Here is a 19,374-nt window from a genome sequence, read left to right on the forward strand (position 1 = left end):
AAAAACAACGAACATGTACAAATTACCTTATATTTTTTTGAGGTTGCTAGTTTTGTCCTCCAAATATTTTGTAAAATTACCACACTATCTATGTCGGAAAGAGATTCGTCGGTTTTCATCAAACTGATTTCGCACTGTATAGCAATGCTCTTTAAGATATGGTGTTAGAATTAGAAAGGTTATAAATCATAATAATAAGAGGTAGAATTATTCCGAGTCTCAGGCATTCAGAGACATCAAAATGTCAAGCTCAAAACTTAAGAAACATTAAAAAATTGCAGTCTGCAGGGATGTTCAACATGCCTTTAGGGACATCCTCCATACGAACAATAAGATCATAATATATTTGGTCTAACTTAGCACCATTGAAGTAAAATTTAGTTTGGTTAATTAAACATTACGAAAATGCTATGCAACAATTTAGACATACAGAAAGTAAGCTAAGCAACTTCAAAAATTACCCTCAATTGAATTATTTTTTTGGGTTGAAGATGTTCTGAGTGTTTTTATAAAGAAAAATAAGCCATAAGTGCTAAGCTAAAAAAACTGAACTTAAGAGATAAAACACACACCTGTATTTATATTTTATAGGATTAAAACCTTTGTAGAAAGTTTCCACCTCTCCCAAAGTTCGTTTTACATCTTACTCATTCTTTATTCAGTTACTCGATCCTATCCGCAAACTGTGACATAGAAGACAGCTATGACTATTGTTCTTTTTAGTCAGTCTTGCACCCAAACTGTGTTTATTTATATAAGGAAAAAGTTATGTTCTTACCCTTTTTTTAACAAATTACTAGTTTAAGGTGTTCCTTTTCGAGGCGCATTTGATGTGGATACCTCTCCTAATTAGGAACAAACACTGATTAATAAATTGATGTTATTGATAAAAGGAAAACTCAGGTTGAGAATTACATATTTATACTCTATGAACTAGAATCCACATAAACTAAATTATACAAGAGAGTTAAAAAGGATACACAATATGAAGGAAGCAAATTAGAAAAATGCAATAATCTTGATAATAAAGAAGACTTTATGTACTCGAAGCCACAAGTAACAGTTTTTGAGATATCTGCAATGACAACACAACTACAATTGTGGCTGAATCTACTGTGTTTTTCTACAGTCCAAAGGTTCAAATTGTAATTGTGACCGCAGTTTATAACCACTGAAAATAGCGAAACACATAAGCGTGTTAATGCCATCAAAATACTTCCATCCTTTGAGGAACAGGAGTTTTAATGACCTGCAATATTTGCACAACTTCTGCCATAGTAGGCCTACTTGATGGAATTTGAGATGTACATACCATTGCCAGCTTCAAAACAGGTAAAACCTCATCCTCGGGATATTCGTTCATCAAACTTGGATCAACACATTCCAAAGCATTACCATGCTCAAGCAAAACCCTCACATGATCGTTCAATATCAACACATTATCTTCGCCATACTCCACTGGCCTCCTACCTGTCACTATCTCAAGTATCATCACACCAAAACCATATACGTCACATTTCTCATTGACCCTTAAGCTCTGACAAGCTAATTCAGGTGCTACATAACCTAATGCACTTTGAAACCTGTTGCTCATCACATGTTTGTCTAGCTTTGTTATTAGCCTAGCTAACCCAAAATCTGATATCTTAGCGTTGAAGTTTTCGTCAAGTAAGATGTTGCTTGGTTTTATGTTGTAGTGAATTATTGGTGGCCTGAATGAATGGTGTTGGTTATTTGATGAAATATAGTGGTTATAACAAGAATGAACAAAGAGAAAATATGAATGCAAAAGGCTTGTATGTTATTTAGCAGGAAAGACTGGTGTACTTATACAGCCATAAGGAAAGTAGAAAGGCAAATACGTTGCCACTAATTAACATAACTGATGCCTAAATAAAAGGAAATCAAATCAGCCACTTAATCTTTATTGCCTAGAATTTAGGAGAATTAAAACTGACTGAGAAGCTTCAAGGGTCATTCATTAAACACTCCTCCTTGACACTGGAGCTGCATATTCCAAGCCTTTTTTCTCATGAACTCAAATCTAGCTTTAGGAAGTGCCTTTGTTAAGATGTCTGCATTCTGATGTTCTGTTCTACAATAGACAAGTTGAACTTCACCATCCTTCTGAACTTCTCTTAGATAGAAAAACTTGATCTTGAAGTGTTTGGTTCTACCATGGAACACTGGATCATTAGCAATTGAAATTGCAGCTTGGTTGTCCACAAATATCTTAGTGCTTTCTGTTTGAATCATGTGCAAGTCTGTCATGAGCTTTCTGATCCAAATAGCTTGGTTCACGGCAGCAGCAGCAGCGATATATTCTGCCTCTGCTGTTGATTGAGCTATAACTTCTTGTTTTTTTGAACACCATGAAAAAATTCCAGAACCCATTGTAAAACAATAACCTGAGGTGCTTCTCATATCATCAACACATCCTGCCCAATCACTGTCAGAATAACCAAGAAGGCTGAAACTTTTAACTTGACTGAACCTTATTCCGTAATCAAGTGTGCCCTTAACATACCTCAGAATCCGTTTTGCAGCTTGAAAGTGAATTTCACTAGCACAATGCATGTACCTTGACAGTAAACTTACAACATACATAATATCAGGCCTGGTTGCTGTTAAATACATCAAACAACCTATTATGCTTCTGTACAACCTTTCATCAACCCTTTCAGCTTCATCTTCTTTGGAAAACTTCTCTTTTTGATTCATCGGAGTTGCAGTTTGTTTACATTCTTCCATATTGAACTTCTTGAGAACTTCTTTTGCATATTTTTGTTGGCACACAAATATCTCATTTTGCTTCTGTTGAACTTCCATTCCAAGGAAAAATGTCATTTTTCCAAGGTCTGTCATCTCAAAAGCACCTTTCATTTCTTCTTTGAACTTGTAAATAAGCTCCTCATCACTTCCTGTAACGAACAAATCATCAACATAGAGTGATACAACAAGTATTTCACTCTCAACCTTTTTGACATACAAGGTAAATTCACTTGGACTTTTTACAAAGCCTAAGCTCATCAAGTGTGTATCGATTCTACTATACCATGATCTCGGTGCTTGTTTTAGCCCATATAAAGCTTTATTCAATCTATATACATTCTCCTCCTGTCCTTGAACAACAAAACCCTCTGGTTGTTCGACAAATATTTCTTCCTCTAAGTATCCATTCAAAAAAGCTGACTTGACATCCATTTGATGTATGACCCAGCCATTTTGTGCAGATAGTGCTAGCAACAACCTTATGGTATCCAATCTAGCTACTGGAGCAAATGTTTCGGAGAAATCAACCCCAAAGATTTGGGCATATCCCTTAACAACAAGTCTTGCCTTATACTTGTTTACAGAACCATCAGGATTAAGCTTGGTCCTATAAACCCATTTGACTCCAATAGCCTTCTTATGATTAGGCCTGTCCACCAATTTCCATGTCTGATTTTTTTCAATCATATTAAGCTCCTCCTTCATTGCATCTATCCATTTTTTATCAGTTGCAGCTTCTTCATATCCAGCAGGCTCCATGATCGCAACAGTACACCTCTGATAGATGTCAGAAAGTGATCTTACTCCTCTGACAGGTTCATCGTCTACATCTTCATTCACTTCTTGAGATTCAATCTTGTCATTTTCCCAGCTCCAACTATCAAATTCCATGAATTTTACATCCCTGCTAACAATTATTTTGTTGTGGTGTGGTAAATATATTCTATAGGCCTTAGCAATTAAGCTATAGCCCACAAAAATTCCTGGTTCTGCTTTCTTGTCCAGCTTGTCTCTCTTAACCTGATGTATATATGAGAAACATAGGCAGCCAAATGTCTTCAGATTAATTAGCTTTGGTTTGCTGCCATGCCAAGCTTCAAATGGAGTCTTTTTCTGCACAGCTTTTGTTGGCAATCTGTTCAGCAGAAAAACTGCAGTATTTGCAGCATCTGCCCAAAATTTCTTTGGCAACCCTTTATCATGAAGTAAGCACCTTGCCATCTCCATAATTTTTCGATTTTTCCTCTCTACAACACCATTCTGTTGTGGAGTGTATGGTGCTGTTAGTTGATGTTCAATACCTGCATCTTCACAAAATTTGTTATATTTTTCACATGTATATTCAGTCCCATTATCGGACCTGATGACGTGCATCTTGCTTTCACTTTGAGTTTCAACCCAAGCTTTAAACTTCATGAAAATATCAGCAACTTCAGATTTGAGCTTCATAAAATAAATCCAACACATCCTTGAATAATCATCAATGAATGCAATGTAATACTTACTGCCATTCAATGATGGTGTTTTCATAGGTCCTCCCACATCTGTATGTACCAATTGCAGCTTTTGTGTAGCCCTCCAAGCTTTGTTTTTTGGAAAAGGAAGCCTTTTTTGCTTCCCATATTGGCAAGCAGTACATTCTGGAGGCATAACTTCTAAATTGGGCAGGTCTTTCACTAAGTTGTTCTTTTTCATGAAGATTAAAGCAGCATGATGAAAGTGGCCCAACCTCTTGTGCCAAAGCATTGTATTGCTGACCTCTTTGTGCATTGAAGCCTGCTCATTGTTCATGAAATTTAAGGCAAAACTTTTACCTTTCATTTGAACTTTGAACACCTCTTTACCTTCTGAATCTTTAATCATACAAATTTTATCTTCAAAAAACACCTTATAACCTTTTTCCAACAATTGTGGAACGCTCAACAAATTTTGATTTATTTCAGGAACATATAAAACATCAGAGATAAGTTTCAGACCTGTGTGACCTTCGATAGCCACAGTGCCTTTGCCTTTTACTTCAATGTATGCTCCATTTCCAATCTTGACTTTAGAGATGACACTTTTATCAAGCTCTTTGAAAAGCTCACGATCGTAAGTCATGTGATTTGTACAACCACTGTCAATAAGCCAGCTTTCTGTGGAATGATTTGAAGCAAAACATGACGCAGTAAACAATTGCTCATCCTGTGATTCATCCTCAGCAACCTTGACCTCTTCTTGCTGCTGTTGAGATTTGCATATCCTTTCAATGTGCCCTAACTGACCACACTTTACATCTGGTCTCCACCAACACCTTTTTTCTGGATGATTGTTTTTTTTGCAATGAGGGCAGGGCGGATATGACTGACTGCTAGTGCTTTGATTGTTGTTGCTGCTGCCGCTTTTCCCATTTTTGTTGATTTGCAGCTTGGCTTGAAATGCACCTTCCATAGACCCCTCTTGTCTCATAAGCCTTCTTTGCTCTTGTGCCTTGAGTGCATGTAACACTTCTGCAAGAGTGATGTTGCACAAATCTTTTGTGTTCTCCAAGGTGGCTATAGATGCTTCATATCTTTCAGGTAATGTCACGAGAATTTTTTCTACAATTCTTGAGTCAGGAAACTCAGCACCAAGCCATTTAACCTTATTGGCAATGTTGAGTAATTTATCAGAGTACTCTTTGATTGTCTCAGATTCTTTCATTCTCTGCATCTCAAATTCTCTTCTTAAGTTTATAACCTGCATGCTTCGTATCCTTTGGTCTCCTGCGTATTCTTCTTTCAGATAATCCCAAATTTCTTTCGCTGTTTTGAGAGTCATGACTCTGGTAAAGACGGTTTTTGAGACATCGGAAAATAGACATGCTTTTGCTTTTGACTTCTTGGTTTTTTTCTCTTTGTGGTTTTTAATCTGAGCCATGGTGGGATTGTCTGGAAGTGGAGGAACATCATAATCTTCTTCCACAGCTTCCCACAGATCTAAAGCATCTAGGTAGGCTTCCATCCTCACAGCCCATAGATCATAGCTTTCAGTTTCACCATCAAAAATAGGAAGAGCAACATGTGAAAAACTTGTTTCAGAATTCATCTCACAAATCCCGTAAGAAAAATGCTCTGATTACCAATTTGTTGGTTATTTGATGAAATATAGTGGTTATAACAAGAATGAACAAAGAGAAAATATGAATGCAAAAGGCTTGTATGTTATTTAGCAGGAAAGACTGGTGTACTTATACAGCCATAAGGAAAGTAGAAAGGCAAATACGTTGCCACTAATTAACATAACTGATGCCTAAATAAAAGGAAATCAAATCAGCCACTTAATCTTTATTGCCTAGAATTTAGGAGAATTAAAACTGACTGAGAAGCTTCAAGGGTCGTTCATTAAACAAATGGTGCAAATGTGCAAGTCCCTTTGCTGTTCCAAGTAAAATCTTGAATCTATTAGGCCAAGAAAGTGGTGGACTTGAGGGAAGCTTTTCATGTAACTTGGATTGCAAGTTACCATTTGGTGCAAATTCAGATACTAAAAGCTGTAGTTGAGGAGTCCAATAGTATCCTTTCAACGATATCGAATTTGGATGTCTGGCGTTGCCTAGAATTCTAACTTCCCTGTCGAAATCTTCTAGATATTGAAGTATGTTTGATGTGATAAGTTTCTTGATTGCAACATTTCTTCCTTGTTGTGATCCTAACGGAACTTTGAAAACTGTTCCAAACACTTCTTCACCAATTTCAGATGCCTTGTTGAGCAAGTTTTCTGGATTGCTGATCCAATCCGGTGAAGATTGAGAATCAAAAAGAATAAGTTTTCCCGTTGCCGGTGCTCCTGATCTAGAAGAGCTTGAACACATGCTTTCCAAAGCATTTTCCACAAATGCTAGCTTTCTCCTTACAGAAGCATTAACTAGACTAATAGCAATCACTCCGATTACAATGACAATAGAAGCTGAAATTGCTATAATAGCTGAAATACTAAGGAACCTGTGGTGATGAATTGGACTACTAGACTCAGATGATTCATTTCTTGGGATTCGAGGATTCATTTGATCGTTATAGCCATGTGGATCAAGTACTAGAGGTTTTGGTACATTCATTTTGCATGGACCTGTCAACAAGGGCGAGCAAAGACCGTAGTTTCCTTCCAAAGAACTTTTGTCCAAGTTTTGAAATATGCTACCAACTGGAAGCCTTCCTGTGAGGCTGTTATGTGATATATTCACAGCAAGAAGATTTTGAAGCTTTCCTAGCTCCATTGGTAGCTCTCCACTTAGACCATTGAATTCCAATTTGAGGATTTTGAGTTTGTTTAGATTTGACATTGACTTTGGGACTGGACCAGTCAAGTTATTGTGTGACAAACCACTGCATAAAAATAGATAAGAATTAGGGTATGTTTGGATCGACTTATTTCAGTTTATGTTATGATCTAAATATAAGCAAAGCCAAGTCATTAAAGTGAATCAACAACAATTGGTTAGAGAAAAGGGACATGTGTCACTTGAACCAACAATTAAGGGATAATTCTAATAAGAAAATATTCTCTTAATCTTCTATTAAAGGGAGCAATGGTTAACAAGAAGGATAGGAAGAATGTTGATGAAAGTTTTTCCTCTCTCCCTTTGGTACTCTCTAATAGAGTAATGGTTAAATCTTAAACTTAATCTTCTTCTATCTTTTCTTTAATGTTTCTATGTATCAAGAACATCAATTTTAATTGGGTTCTCAACTATCAATTTTACCTTTGAATTAATAATCTAATTACATTCATCCAATTATCATATTCTCAATTTTGAGAACCCTTACGGTTAAATACTAGTGTAAGCACTTGTGATAATGTTTGAGAGAGTTTATTAAAAAAACTTATGACATGTCCTTAAGTTGTTTTTAGGTTATGAAAATTGCTTATAGTTTATAGGAAAACTTTTTGACTTTGTGTGTTTGGTTTTATGGTGACAAAATTGACTTCGTATAAATTGATTATGTAAATTTGATTTTATATCTGAATTCATTCAATTAAAAATGGATTGAGTCATAAATTAGACTAAAAATTCAATTGTGCAAATAAAAACTCCAAATTCTAACTTCAAGTTAGAATCAATTCTGAAAACAAAATCAATTCTACTCGAAAACATTCAAACATGTCAAAGTGAATTCCACACTTCTAGAATTAATTTTTTTTCACCTCCCAAAATGGAACCAAACATATTTTGATACATAATCACTTATATTAAGAGTGTTTATGCTTAAAAAAACATGTGTACCAAATGATACTATTAGAGTTTGAGAAGTAGGAGGAATAGAACAAGTAAAGAGATGGACAATTCCAATATCTTTTAATTTGGGTTTCATTATTAAAGGAAACAGATCCACTTTTTTCATAAATACAGCTAATTTTTTCAAATATGGAATTTAATGGTTTAAAACTTTCGAGAAAAATGAATCTGAAATCTTCCCCTTTGTTTAAAGAAGAATGCTAACGAAAGTCCTTACATATTGATTAAAGTTGTAAAAATAGTAAGTTTCTATTAAAAATTGGTGTAATTATTGCATTGACAAAAGTAATTTATAATTCCAAGTGATTTTTTATAAAGAAATCCTGAAACAATGCTCTTAAAGGACTCGCTAGTAAATTCCTTGTTTGAATTTTATTCTACTTAGCTTTGTCAAAATATCCTTTTTATCATCCGATAAAATTTCTGAAAATTAAGAATAATAGTCAAACTTCTTTTAAGAAAAAAAAGAATATTCCCTCCGTTTCAAAATGAGTGTCGTTTTAGGTGTTTACACACATATTAAGAAATGAAATGATTAAAAGAAAGAGAATGATTATTTTACCAAATTATCCTTATTAACTATTGGTTAGTTTTAAAAGTAATACTTTGGAAGTAGTGTGCAGAGTATTAATTGGAGGGTACAATTGAAAAAAAAAGTTATTATTGCATTGAAAACTGAAAGTGACATTCATTTTGAAACAAACTTTTTTTACTAAAGCGACACTCATTTTGAAACGGATGGAGTAATAGTCAAACAATTTTTTAATGATACCCAAAAAACAATGTACTTGAGAAAATACTTTATGCTTTTAGAGCATCTTTAATGACAAATTTGTAAAAAACTGAAACTTGGTCGATAATCACTATTAAGCTATTCCTATAATCCCTTGACAAAGATTCAAGATCCTCAAAAATCCCCTTGACAAAGATTCAAGATCCTCAAATACATAAAATGGTCTCCCAAGGAATCGAACTCACCATCTCGTGGTAAAATGTGTTTCCACTATCCCCAATGTCAAATGCATCATATCATATTCCCAATATAGTATATCTAGAATACATGAGAGGTGTCAAGGCATCCATGGAAGATCCGCCACTCCCTATAGTGTCATATCACGATGAATCTAGCAACACTCATTTTTCAACACTTTCTCTAACACATACTCTTTTATTGAATGAAATTAATGTATCTCCCACCACTTTGTGTTGGTTTAATTTTCAAAGTGTAGACTCATAATGATTTAAACCAATAAATGACTAAGTATTAGAGAGAGTGTTCGAAAGAGAGTGTTGCTAGCATTACTCGTCATATCACACTTATTCAACTTAAGTATAGTTTGTTCCAATGATAGAAAAATTAAGCAATTTTTTTTTAGAAAATTAAACAACTTTTATGAAACTCACACTTTTAATGATTTTTTTATTTGTAATTTTTAATTAAACCATTTCTTTGATGCTACAATAGCTTATTTAAGCTAATTCAACCATTTCTTTGCTACCCACACTGCCACATTGTGGTTCCTCTAATGATGATTTATTAGCTTTATTAAACATTTTATGCCTTAATTACTAAATCATGCTTCTTCTTTTTTTGACAAAAATAAGTGATAAACATTCATTCAAATTGATAGAGTACATCGATACAATGCAAATTCGCTAAAATCAAAAAGGATGATCACATCATCCATGTTAATAGTATAAAACGGCAAAGTACAAAAGCCTACACATATGACTATATCCATGTCTCCGGAATACCGGTCTCCGGATCTGCAACGTTGAAGACACTAAAGTCATTGATTGGATCTGCACTGGATCTAAGCTGATCTGACAATCTGAACCAAACAAATACCTGAACAAAACAAGAAAGACAAATAACGCCGCACAAAGACGACGAAATCACGGAAGAAAAACAAAATAGATGTGAAAATCACTTATTTTAATAGAAGGGAAAGAGAAAAAAGATTTAGAAGGGTGATTTTGGGTCAAAAATTGACCATAAATCACTCCTTTTTGATAGATGAAGAAATAGAAACTAGGGTTTCGGTGACGGTTCACACAAAAGAGAAGGAGAAGAGAGAGAGAGAAAGTACTAAATCATGCTTATGAAACTACTTTTTCCTTTTTAAAATTGAACTTTTTGGTCCATTAAATGTAGTATTTGTTGAAATATATATATATATATATATATATATATATATATATATATATATATATATATATTCTAACACCACACCACGCTCACACCACCACCACTACCACCCAATATTTTCGCTAGCATAATAAAAAAGAGGAATCATGTTTATTGTTTTTCGCTAGCTTTATTAAGATTATTTAAAAAGATAAGTTCTACAGTTTGTAGAAGCAATTCTCCCTTCAACGACCTTAACCATTAAAAAGAATAATTTAAGTAAAAAATTAATATTTGTAGGTCAAGCATGTGTTACTTTTATGAACAACTATATTTTATTGTATTTTAAGTTAGATGTTTGTAAAAAATTAATCATATAATTTTTTTTACCAAGTTAATCATTTATTTCTTTTTTGAAGGAACCTAGTTAATCATTTATGTTATACAACATTTGCACCATTCTTCTTTTCCAACCAACACTCTTAAAAGTGTTAATTTTGTTTTTTAATGGTGACGTGACAAGTCCAAATAAAGCAAAATTATATTATTTCATTAATTTTTAATAAAATTAAAAATAAAATAAAAACACATGTTCTTCATTTTTCTTTTCTATCATCCTCATAATTCTCTTCATCTCCATTAAATTTCAAATTAAAAATAAAAAACTCAAGATAAAATAAAATATATTAATTATTTATTCTATTAAAAATAAATAAAAACCTAAAATGGAAGACAACATTAAAAGAGGGTGTCAATTTAGTCCCTAAATTCAGGGACTAAAGTGACTAATTCCCCTAAAATAATAGAAACATGTTGTTGGTAATAACTCAATATGAATACAAAAAAGAGGTGTGTTACAAGGTTTTAAAATAATAATAGAATGGATAGAGAAAGAGGTGTGTTACAAGGTTTTAAAACAAGGGTATTGTTAACTTGTGCCCTAAGGGCACAAGTTAAGAAACTTAAAATAGAATTAAATAATAAATTTTATGTTGAAAAGATAACTTTTGAAACTTTCAAGACATTGAATGCACAATTTCCAAAAAAAAAACTTCTACTTTTGATTTCTTAACTTATGCTCCAAGGGCACAAGTTAACATTTCCCTTAAAATAATAATAGAAACATGTTGTTAGTTAGTAATAACTCATAGTTAGTAATAACTCAATATGAATACAAAAACTGGATAGAAAAGGAGGGTGTGTTACAAGGTTTTAAAATAATAATAGAATGGATAGAGAAAGAGGTGTGTTACAAGGTTTTAAAATAATAGTAGAAACATGTTGTTAGTTAGTAATAACTCAATATGAATACAAAAACTGGATACAAAAACATGTTTATTGTTTTTCGCTAGCTTTATTAAGATTATTTAAAAAGATAAGTTCTACAGTTTGTAGAAGCAATTCTCCCTTCAAGGACCTTAACCATTAAAAAGAATAATTTAAGTAAAAAATTAATATTTGTAGGTCAAGCATGTGTTACTTTTATGAACAACTATATTTTATTGTATTTTAAGTTAGATGTTTGTAAAAAATTAATCATATAATTTTTTTTACCAAGTTAATCATTTATTTCTTTTTTGAAGGAACCTAGTTAATCATTTATGTTATACAACATTTGCACCATTCTTCTTTTCCAGCCACACTCTTAAAAGTGTTAATTTTGTTTTTTAATGGTGACGTGACAAGTCCAGATCAAGCAAAATTATATTATTTCATTAATTTTCAATAAAATGAAAAATAAAATAAAAACACATGTTCTTCATTTTTCTTTTCTATCATCCTCATAATTCTCTTCATCTCCATTAAATTTCAAATTAAAAATAAAAAACTCAAGATAAAATAAAATATATTAATTATTTATTCTATTAAAAATAAATAAAAACCTAAAATGGAAGACAACATTAAAAGAGGGTGTCAATTTAGTCCCTAAATTCAGGGACTAAAGTGACTAATTCCCCTAAAATAATAGAAATATGTTGTTAGTAATAACTCAATATGAATACAAAAACTCGATAGAGAAAGAGGTGTGTTACAAGGTTTTAAAATAATAATAGAATGGATAGAGAAAGAGGTATGTTACAAGGTTTTAAAATAATAATAGAAACATGTTGTTTGTTAGCAATAACTCATAGTTAGTAATAACTCAATATGAATACAAAAACTGGATAGAGAAAGAGTGTGTGTTACAAGGTTTTAAAATAATAATAGAATGGATAGAGAAAGAGGTGTGTTATAAGGTTTTAAAATAATAGTAGAAACATGTTGTTAGTTAGTAATAACTCAATATGAATACTTATGGATAGAGAAAGAGGTGTGTTATAAGGTTTTAAAATAATAGTAGAAACATGTTGTTAGTTAGTTATAACTCAATATGAATACAAAAACTGGATAGATAGTAATAACTCATAGTTAGTAATAACTCAATATGAATACAAAAACTGGATAGAGAAAGAGGGTGTGTTACAAGGTTTTAAAATAATAATAGAATGGATAGAGAAAGTGTAATATCCCACTTTTATGATACGAAGAATTACCTGTTAACGATAGACTAGGGGTATAATGGTAATTGCGCTTGAGGGACTATTTAAGGACTTTAGTCCAAATTTTTCACACAATCCTCTTCACTTTCTCTCACTAGGGTTTGAAAGAAAGTTTTGCTCTCCCTTCTCTCTAGAAAATCGATCCTCACCATCCTTTTTCTCCCATAATCTTTGTTTCATCTTTCTCCTCTTTGAAATCAAGCATGAGTTGGTTAGGGTTCTTGGTTTTTGGTTAATGATATGATGAAGCAAACCTCTCTACTCCTCTCTACTCATGATTTTCCTTTAATCATCTCCTAATCTTTCAAGAAGTTGAAGTTTAAGCAAGGCTAGGGTTTGGTGTTTGTTGGTAACAAGTTGGAAGCAAGCTTCACCAACATCCATCTCTTCTCTAGGGTTTTGGACTTAGGGTTTGCTGTCAAGGTTTTCAAGTTGTGATCTAGATTCGAGGTTATTTTAAGGTGAGTTCTTAGTTAGTAATCCAACCATGGATGTGTTTAACTTGCAAGGAAAACTATATGTATTTTTAGGGTTTATGTGTAGTAAAGTTATCCCTTTTTATGCCATGCATCTTTATACTTGTGAATACTTGTTCAATAGCTGTTTTACAGATTCTATATGACTTCTAGTACCATGGTATGCCTTGGGGGACTTTGTATTGAGGTTTTTGGGTCCAAAATGTCATTTTTACATGTTCTGGACTGTCATAACTCGCCATGGCGAGCTATTACTTGCCACGGCGAGCTAGAAGTCCAAACAGGGGGTTCTGCTCGCCCCCTACTCGCCTAGGCGAGTAGCTACTCGCCTCCCACACCATTTCACTCGCCATGGCGAGCAGACAGTGGGGGAGACTCCTTGTTTTGCTCGTCATGGCTGGTATGGGCGTTTCGTGGGCGATTTTCTTAGAGCAACACTTGTAATAACAACCCCTTTAATCAAGACACCAAGGCATAGTCTTTAAAAATGTTTCTTGAGCATTTAACAAGTATTTGCAATATGTAAATGAGCATGGCATATGAGATTTAAAGCATGACATGAACGGGTAGCAAGTAATAGCTAATTTTGGAATGGAACTAGAGCCTCGATGTAGATATCGAGAACTAGATCATTGATCGTAATTATATGTATGATAAGTGCGATGAATAATCGTCTACGCTCATGAACTTATATGTTATTACTCTAAGGATCGATCAAGGATCCGAGTTAAAGGAATATAACTCAAGTGGTTATAGATTAATCATTCATGTATCCATAAGATTATGACTAATACAAAATGTAGGTGTTCGTGTCTCTCGCTATCCACGTTAGGGGGATACGAGAGGTTCTCGACCTAAGGGGAACGGTTCAAGCCGCAAGGGACCCGCACGACACCGAGGGAGTCCGATGTACGTACATCGGTCATGTATGGGAGTGTACTCGGGGTTACTCCACCCGGGACTCTCCGTAAAACGAACCAAGATTATGTTTGATTGTTCAACCCTAACATAATGATATAATGAATGTGTTCATGCATGATTATGATATGATGATAGATATGAGAAAGTTATAAAAGATTGCCAAGGACGATCTTAGGATACCCTATTCGTCCGGTATAGGTTGTGCCATGATTTGATTCATGTTTAGGCGTAGATACATTTAGCGTATCATAGCAAAGCGGTGCTAGGAACCCTTGACCGCCATGGCACGTATAAGAATATCAAGCCTATAACAAATTAGGAGATATCTAAGACGGATTTAGCTTGCACGACCGTCTGAGGTACATGACCACACACTTATAATCAACCGCCAGGTGGTAAGGTAGACACGTGATAACCATAGGTTTCCCCGAGGTTATCACTAGCCTAGGGCTAGGAAGAACTCACTGAGACATTATGTCTCACCCAACTCCTTTTTGTTCAGGTTCACAGGTTGTGCAAGGAAAAGGTAAAGAAAAAGTCTTGGATTGATCGTGACTTCATGGAATCGCTATGTTGTGAATTAGGGATGCATATGTTATATTATAAGATGTGTAATTATGAATTTTGTATTTACACTATGTATGACAAACTTTGGTGTAATAATGTAACATAGAAGCTTTGGAATGATGTTGTAACCAAACTTCCGACTTGATGTCGTTTCATGTATTTGTATAATTAATGTATCCAATGCCAGTTTAACGCTTATTTGAATATTCTAGACACTTTCAAAGTTAGGCGTTACAGAAAGAGGTGTGTTATAAGGTTTTAAAATAATAGTAGAAACTAGGGCTGGCAATGAGCCGAACCAACTCGAAAATAGTTCGAGACTCGATTCGACAATTGAATCGTTGGACTTGGTTCATGAACCAAATGAGCCGAACTTGAGTTGAAAATTAAGTTCGATAAATAAACGAGTTGATCCTGAGCTAAGTATGGTTCGACTCGTTTGGTTCATGAACCAACTCGATATATATATATATATATATATATATATATATATATATATATATATATAGGGGTTTGCTAGAACACACCCACTAATTTTTATGTGGGAGTGTTTTAGCAAAGCTACACCTTAGGGTGTAATTAACCACTTTTTAGTTATTTACTTGCTAAAACACTCCCACATAAAAACCAGTGGGTGTGTTCTAGCAAATGCCTATAGGATTTGCTAGAACACACCCACTTGTTATTGTTAGAAGGTGTGTTATAGCAACATACACCTTAGGGTGTATTTAACCACTTTTTAGTTATTTACTTGCTAAAACACTCCCACATAAAAATTAGTGGGTGTGTTCTAGCAAACCCCATATATATATATATATATATATAACTGTTATTTTGTATATAAAAATATGATATGTAATTTATTACAAGTTTCTTATGTACTATTTTTTATATAACTTACAACTAATTTGATTAACAAACGAGAGTTATAATAAAAAAGAGAGGAAAAACAAGCTAATTACCTTGTGCAAGCTTTTAAACAAATATGCAGACTAAATAAGTCCCACATCGGACAGTTTTGAAAACATTAGATAGGAAGAGCTTATATAAAGAGAAGTGCATCACATAGAAAACATATATCAGTAGTATATAAATTGAGCTACAGTAATAGATGTAAAGGGCTACATCAGTCCAACATGCTCCATAGTTTTATTATTTATTATAATTATAAGATAATTATATTTATATTTTTGCTCATTTTAAAATAAAAACTTTTGAACTTTAAAATTTGAGCAAACGAGTTGAACCTAACGAGTCGAACCGAGTTGTTCGTGAACTTTAAACGAGCCGAACTCGAGTTAAAAAAAAGGTTCGTATCAAACTTGAGTCGAGTTTCGAGCCGAACCAATTCTTATCGAGTCGAGTCGAGCTCAGACAAGTTCGACTCGACTCGGCTCATTTCCAGCCCTAGTAGAAACATGTTGTTAGTTAGTAATAACTCAATATGAATACTTATGGATAGAGAAAGAGGTGTGTTATAAGGTTTTAAAATATTTAAAATATAAGTAGAAACATGTTGTTAGTTAGTTATAACTCAATATGAATACAAAAAGTTAGTTAGTTATAACTCAATATGGTTATAACTCAATATGAATACAAAAACTGGAGATAGAGAAAGAGGGTGTGTTACAAGGTTATAATCATGTAAACAACCAACTCTATCCACCTATTTAATGTTTATTACACTTTAATATATAAAGACTATAAAGCTTAATAAACTATTCGATGTGGGACATATAATGTTTAAAATGTAAAAAACACTAAAAAAACACAACACATATGCTGATTTTTAGAATAATACCACATTTTTATTTTGTATGAGATCTCTATTTGCAATGCAATATTAATCTTTATTTTTATTACTATCACTCTAATTATATTTTAGGTTGAACAGACTCTTGATTAAAAGGAGCATCAAGCAAACAAACATGAGGCTTCTTTCTTCAGGTTTTGCTTATGGGATTTGGAAACGGCTAATCATTCCTAGAGGCATTTTTGGCAGAACTTGACATAACATGCTTTGAGATAATATGATGAGACTTCCTCAAGTTGGGAAAAATTCTATGGTGATAGCTAGAAAGGATATAAATCATAATTATAAGTGGTAGACTTATTATGAGTCTCGGCATTAAGAGACAACAAAAATTCAAGCTCAAAGCAAGAAACAATGAAAAATTACTCTGACAGTGATGTTAATGTTGTAAAGCAAATTGCTTAAAAAAGTAAAGTTTGAGCACTTTATAAATAAGATGATTCGGTGTCTTAAGGTTTTGGGTTAATAAATGGTATCCAATTCACTTGAGTATTAGTTGTTGGTCTAATATGGATGATTTGTCTGAGATCCTCTTGTGACCCAACTACCCCTTGTGATCAAAGTTTCAAATTCTTCCCTTATCGGTGCTGTAATCACAGAGCTGGAACTTGATGTTAGCAAATTTCATAAACAGTTCAATACATATAATTTAATTTATCAATCAACAACGGAAGCAATTATTGAACAAGTTTATGATCAGATACAACATGTTTGATTTACTGAAATTAAAGTTCAAGGTCACATGAATACCTGGATCCATGACAAAAGAGTTTCCTCAACCTGTACCTTGATGCCCTAATGCGCTTCAGATGGGGAGAAGAGTGGTTTTGCTGTGTACGGTATAGTGGGGACCATAGCCTCTTTATATTGGATGGCCATTAGGGTTTCCCATTATTCCGTTAATGGACCATCCAGACATCCACCCGATCCAAGCTCATATCACTTAAATAATTAATTATTATTTTAATAGAAACCTAATAAGCCTTTTTCATTATATGATCACTAATCAATCAAGGCCCTTAAAGATAAATAGCTAATATAATTAAATGGATTTTTCTAACCTGTGCAACTTTGCACAGCTTAAGCTACAATTAATGCATACTTTTCTCTCTCATATTAACCATTTTGGGTCTATTTTCTCTGTCATATTAACTAGCTTTTTCTTGAAAAGTGAATGATAGAGATCCATTTTATTTTCTTCCCAAAAAATTTTAAAAAAATTGTGACTGAAAGAAAACGAGAGATGAAGAATCAATCCCTTACATGATTCTTGCTTCAATAGAAAAGAAAACTTTTATCGTTGTAAATCTTGTTGGTGGTGGTTCAATCTAGGTGGTTTCCCTATTCACCCTGTTCCGAGAAAGAGCAAAATAAATCCTCTGTGATTCATCTTGTTGATCAGAATAAAATTTGATAGGGAATAAATCTTGGTTGTTCACCCTGTTCCGACAAAGAGCAGCATCACAATCCAATTCAAAACCGACATTGCCAAATTCGATATTGCCGAAGATTGCTAGAGCTGGTTGATTGTTACGGTTCCAAAGGGCATTGTCTACAGAATGTTGAGGGTACCCAAACGAACTCAATAATCAGATCATCAAATACGAAGGGCAAACTTAAAACTGAAACAAACATTAAACAAATCAAATTAACCTCAGAATCAATTAGGCTAAAAAAATAAACCAGAAAAGATTGATAGAACCAGAGTATGTTCACAGATCACTTCTCCTGCAATAAAGAGTGAATAACAAATAAAGAAATGTATGATGTCGATAAAGGAAATTTTTAAAATCAAAAGAATTTAAGAGATCACCAAATTAAAATGCTAGGCTCCATGCCATGAAGCAGGTTATTAGTGTGACAAAAGATGCTGCAGGAAAATAGGTGGCGGTGGACTTGTGTTATACTTTAATGAAGAGAATGACGGTAAAGATTCTTAATGTCAATTAATATGACAGATAAAAAAAGTCATAAAGGTTAATATGAGAGAGAAAAAAATATGCATTAATTGTAGCTGCAAAGTTGCACAGGTTAGAAAAGTCTAATTAAATTAGATATATATGCCCACATAATGATCATTGAAATATTATAATTAAATAAATTATAATTAAATATTCCAACAATCTTCCACTTGGGCAATATATCTTAGCAATAATTATATCAAGGTTCTTTAGGTGCATATCTGAATGTTATTTACCGTTAGGTTTCAACTTTACAATCTGGTCCATCTCATACATTAATAATGGGACCACCGCGGCTGTCGTCACTGACATATAATGTGACGGAATCCCGACGACCACCATATCAATGTACTCAATGACATAGATCAATATGGGTGAGTGGCATGGAAATTTCATGTAATGTGATCTCTAAATCATGTCTATTTCCAACTGGTCCTACATAAGTCTTTATGAGATCATAATGTAGTACAATAGGTGCAATAAAATTACAGTAGTTGCACATAATAAAATTAAACTTAATATTGTTATAACAATAATATCACATAAGTTTTATTTCTGCAGAAAATCAAACATAACTGAAAGTTTGAACCAAAATTACATCAATAATATAGAACATAAAATAAAGAATAGGAAATGACTCCCACTAATCTAAGGTAATCGAAAAACCAAGACCCATGTTTGCAACATGTCCATGAAAAGCCTTAGGTGCCAAGCCTTTAGTTAGTGGATCAGCTAGCATAAATTCTGTTCCTATTTGTTCTATCGAAATTTGTTTCTCCTGAACTCTTTCTTTCACAACAAGATACTTGATGTCGATAAATTTCGATTTCGTAGCACTCATATTGTTGTTGGAGTAGAGTACAGCTGCACTATTGTCACTATATCTTCAAGGGCCTCTGGATGCTCCCAACGATGCGTAGGCCAATGACAAAGTTCCGCAGC

At 33.4% G+C, this 19,374-nt stretch overlaps 1 protein-coding gene across 1 annotated transcript; it reads right to left on the bottom strand.

The window, feature by feature from the left end:
* Positions 1–866: 866 nt before the first annotated feature.
* LOC146904872 (probably inactive leucine-rich repeat receptor-like protein kinase At3g28040) lies at positions 867–19,273 on the bottom strand. Its single transcript, XM_085728383.1, has 4 exons — positions 19,099–19,273; positions 17,821–18,023; positions 6,150–7,156; positions 867–1,727 (listed from the first exon to the last, which is right to left on the bottom strand). The coding sequence occupies exons 1-4, from the start codon at positions 19,271–19,273 to the stop codon at positions 1,208–1,210; spliced, it is 1,905 nt and encodes a 634-aa protein (XP_085584509.1). The 3' UTR covers positions 867–1,207.
* Between the last annotated feature and the right edge of the window lie 101 nt (positions 19,274–19,374).

Source organism: Medicago sativa, chromosome 7 (assembly GCF_051527215.1).
Source record: "Medicago sativa cultivar Bolivia chromosome 7, Bolivia_mono, whole genome shotgun sequence".
Lineage (NCBI taxonomy): Eukaryota > Viridiplantae > Streptophyta > Magnoliopsida > Fabales > Fabaceae > Medicago > Medicago sativa.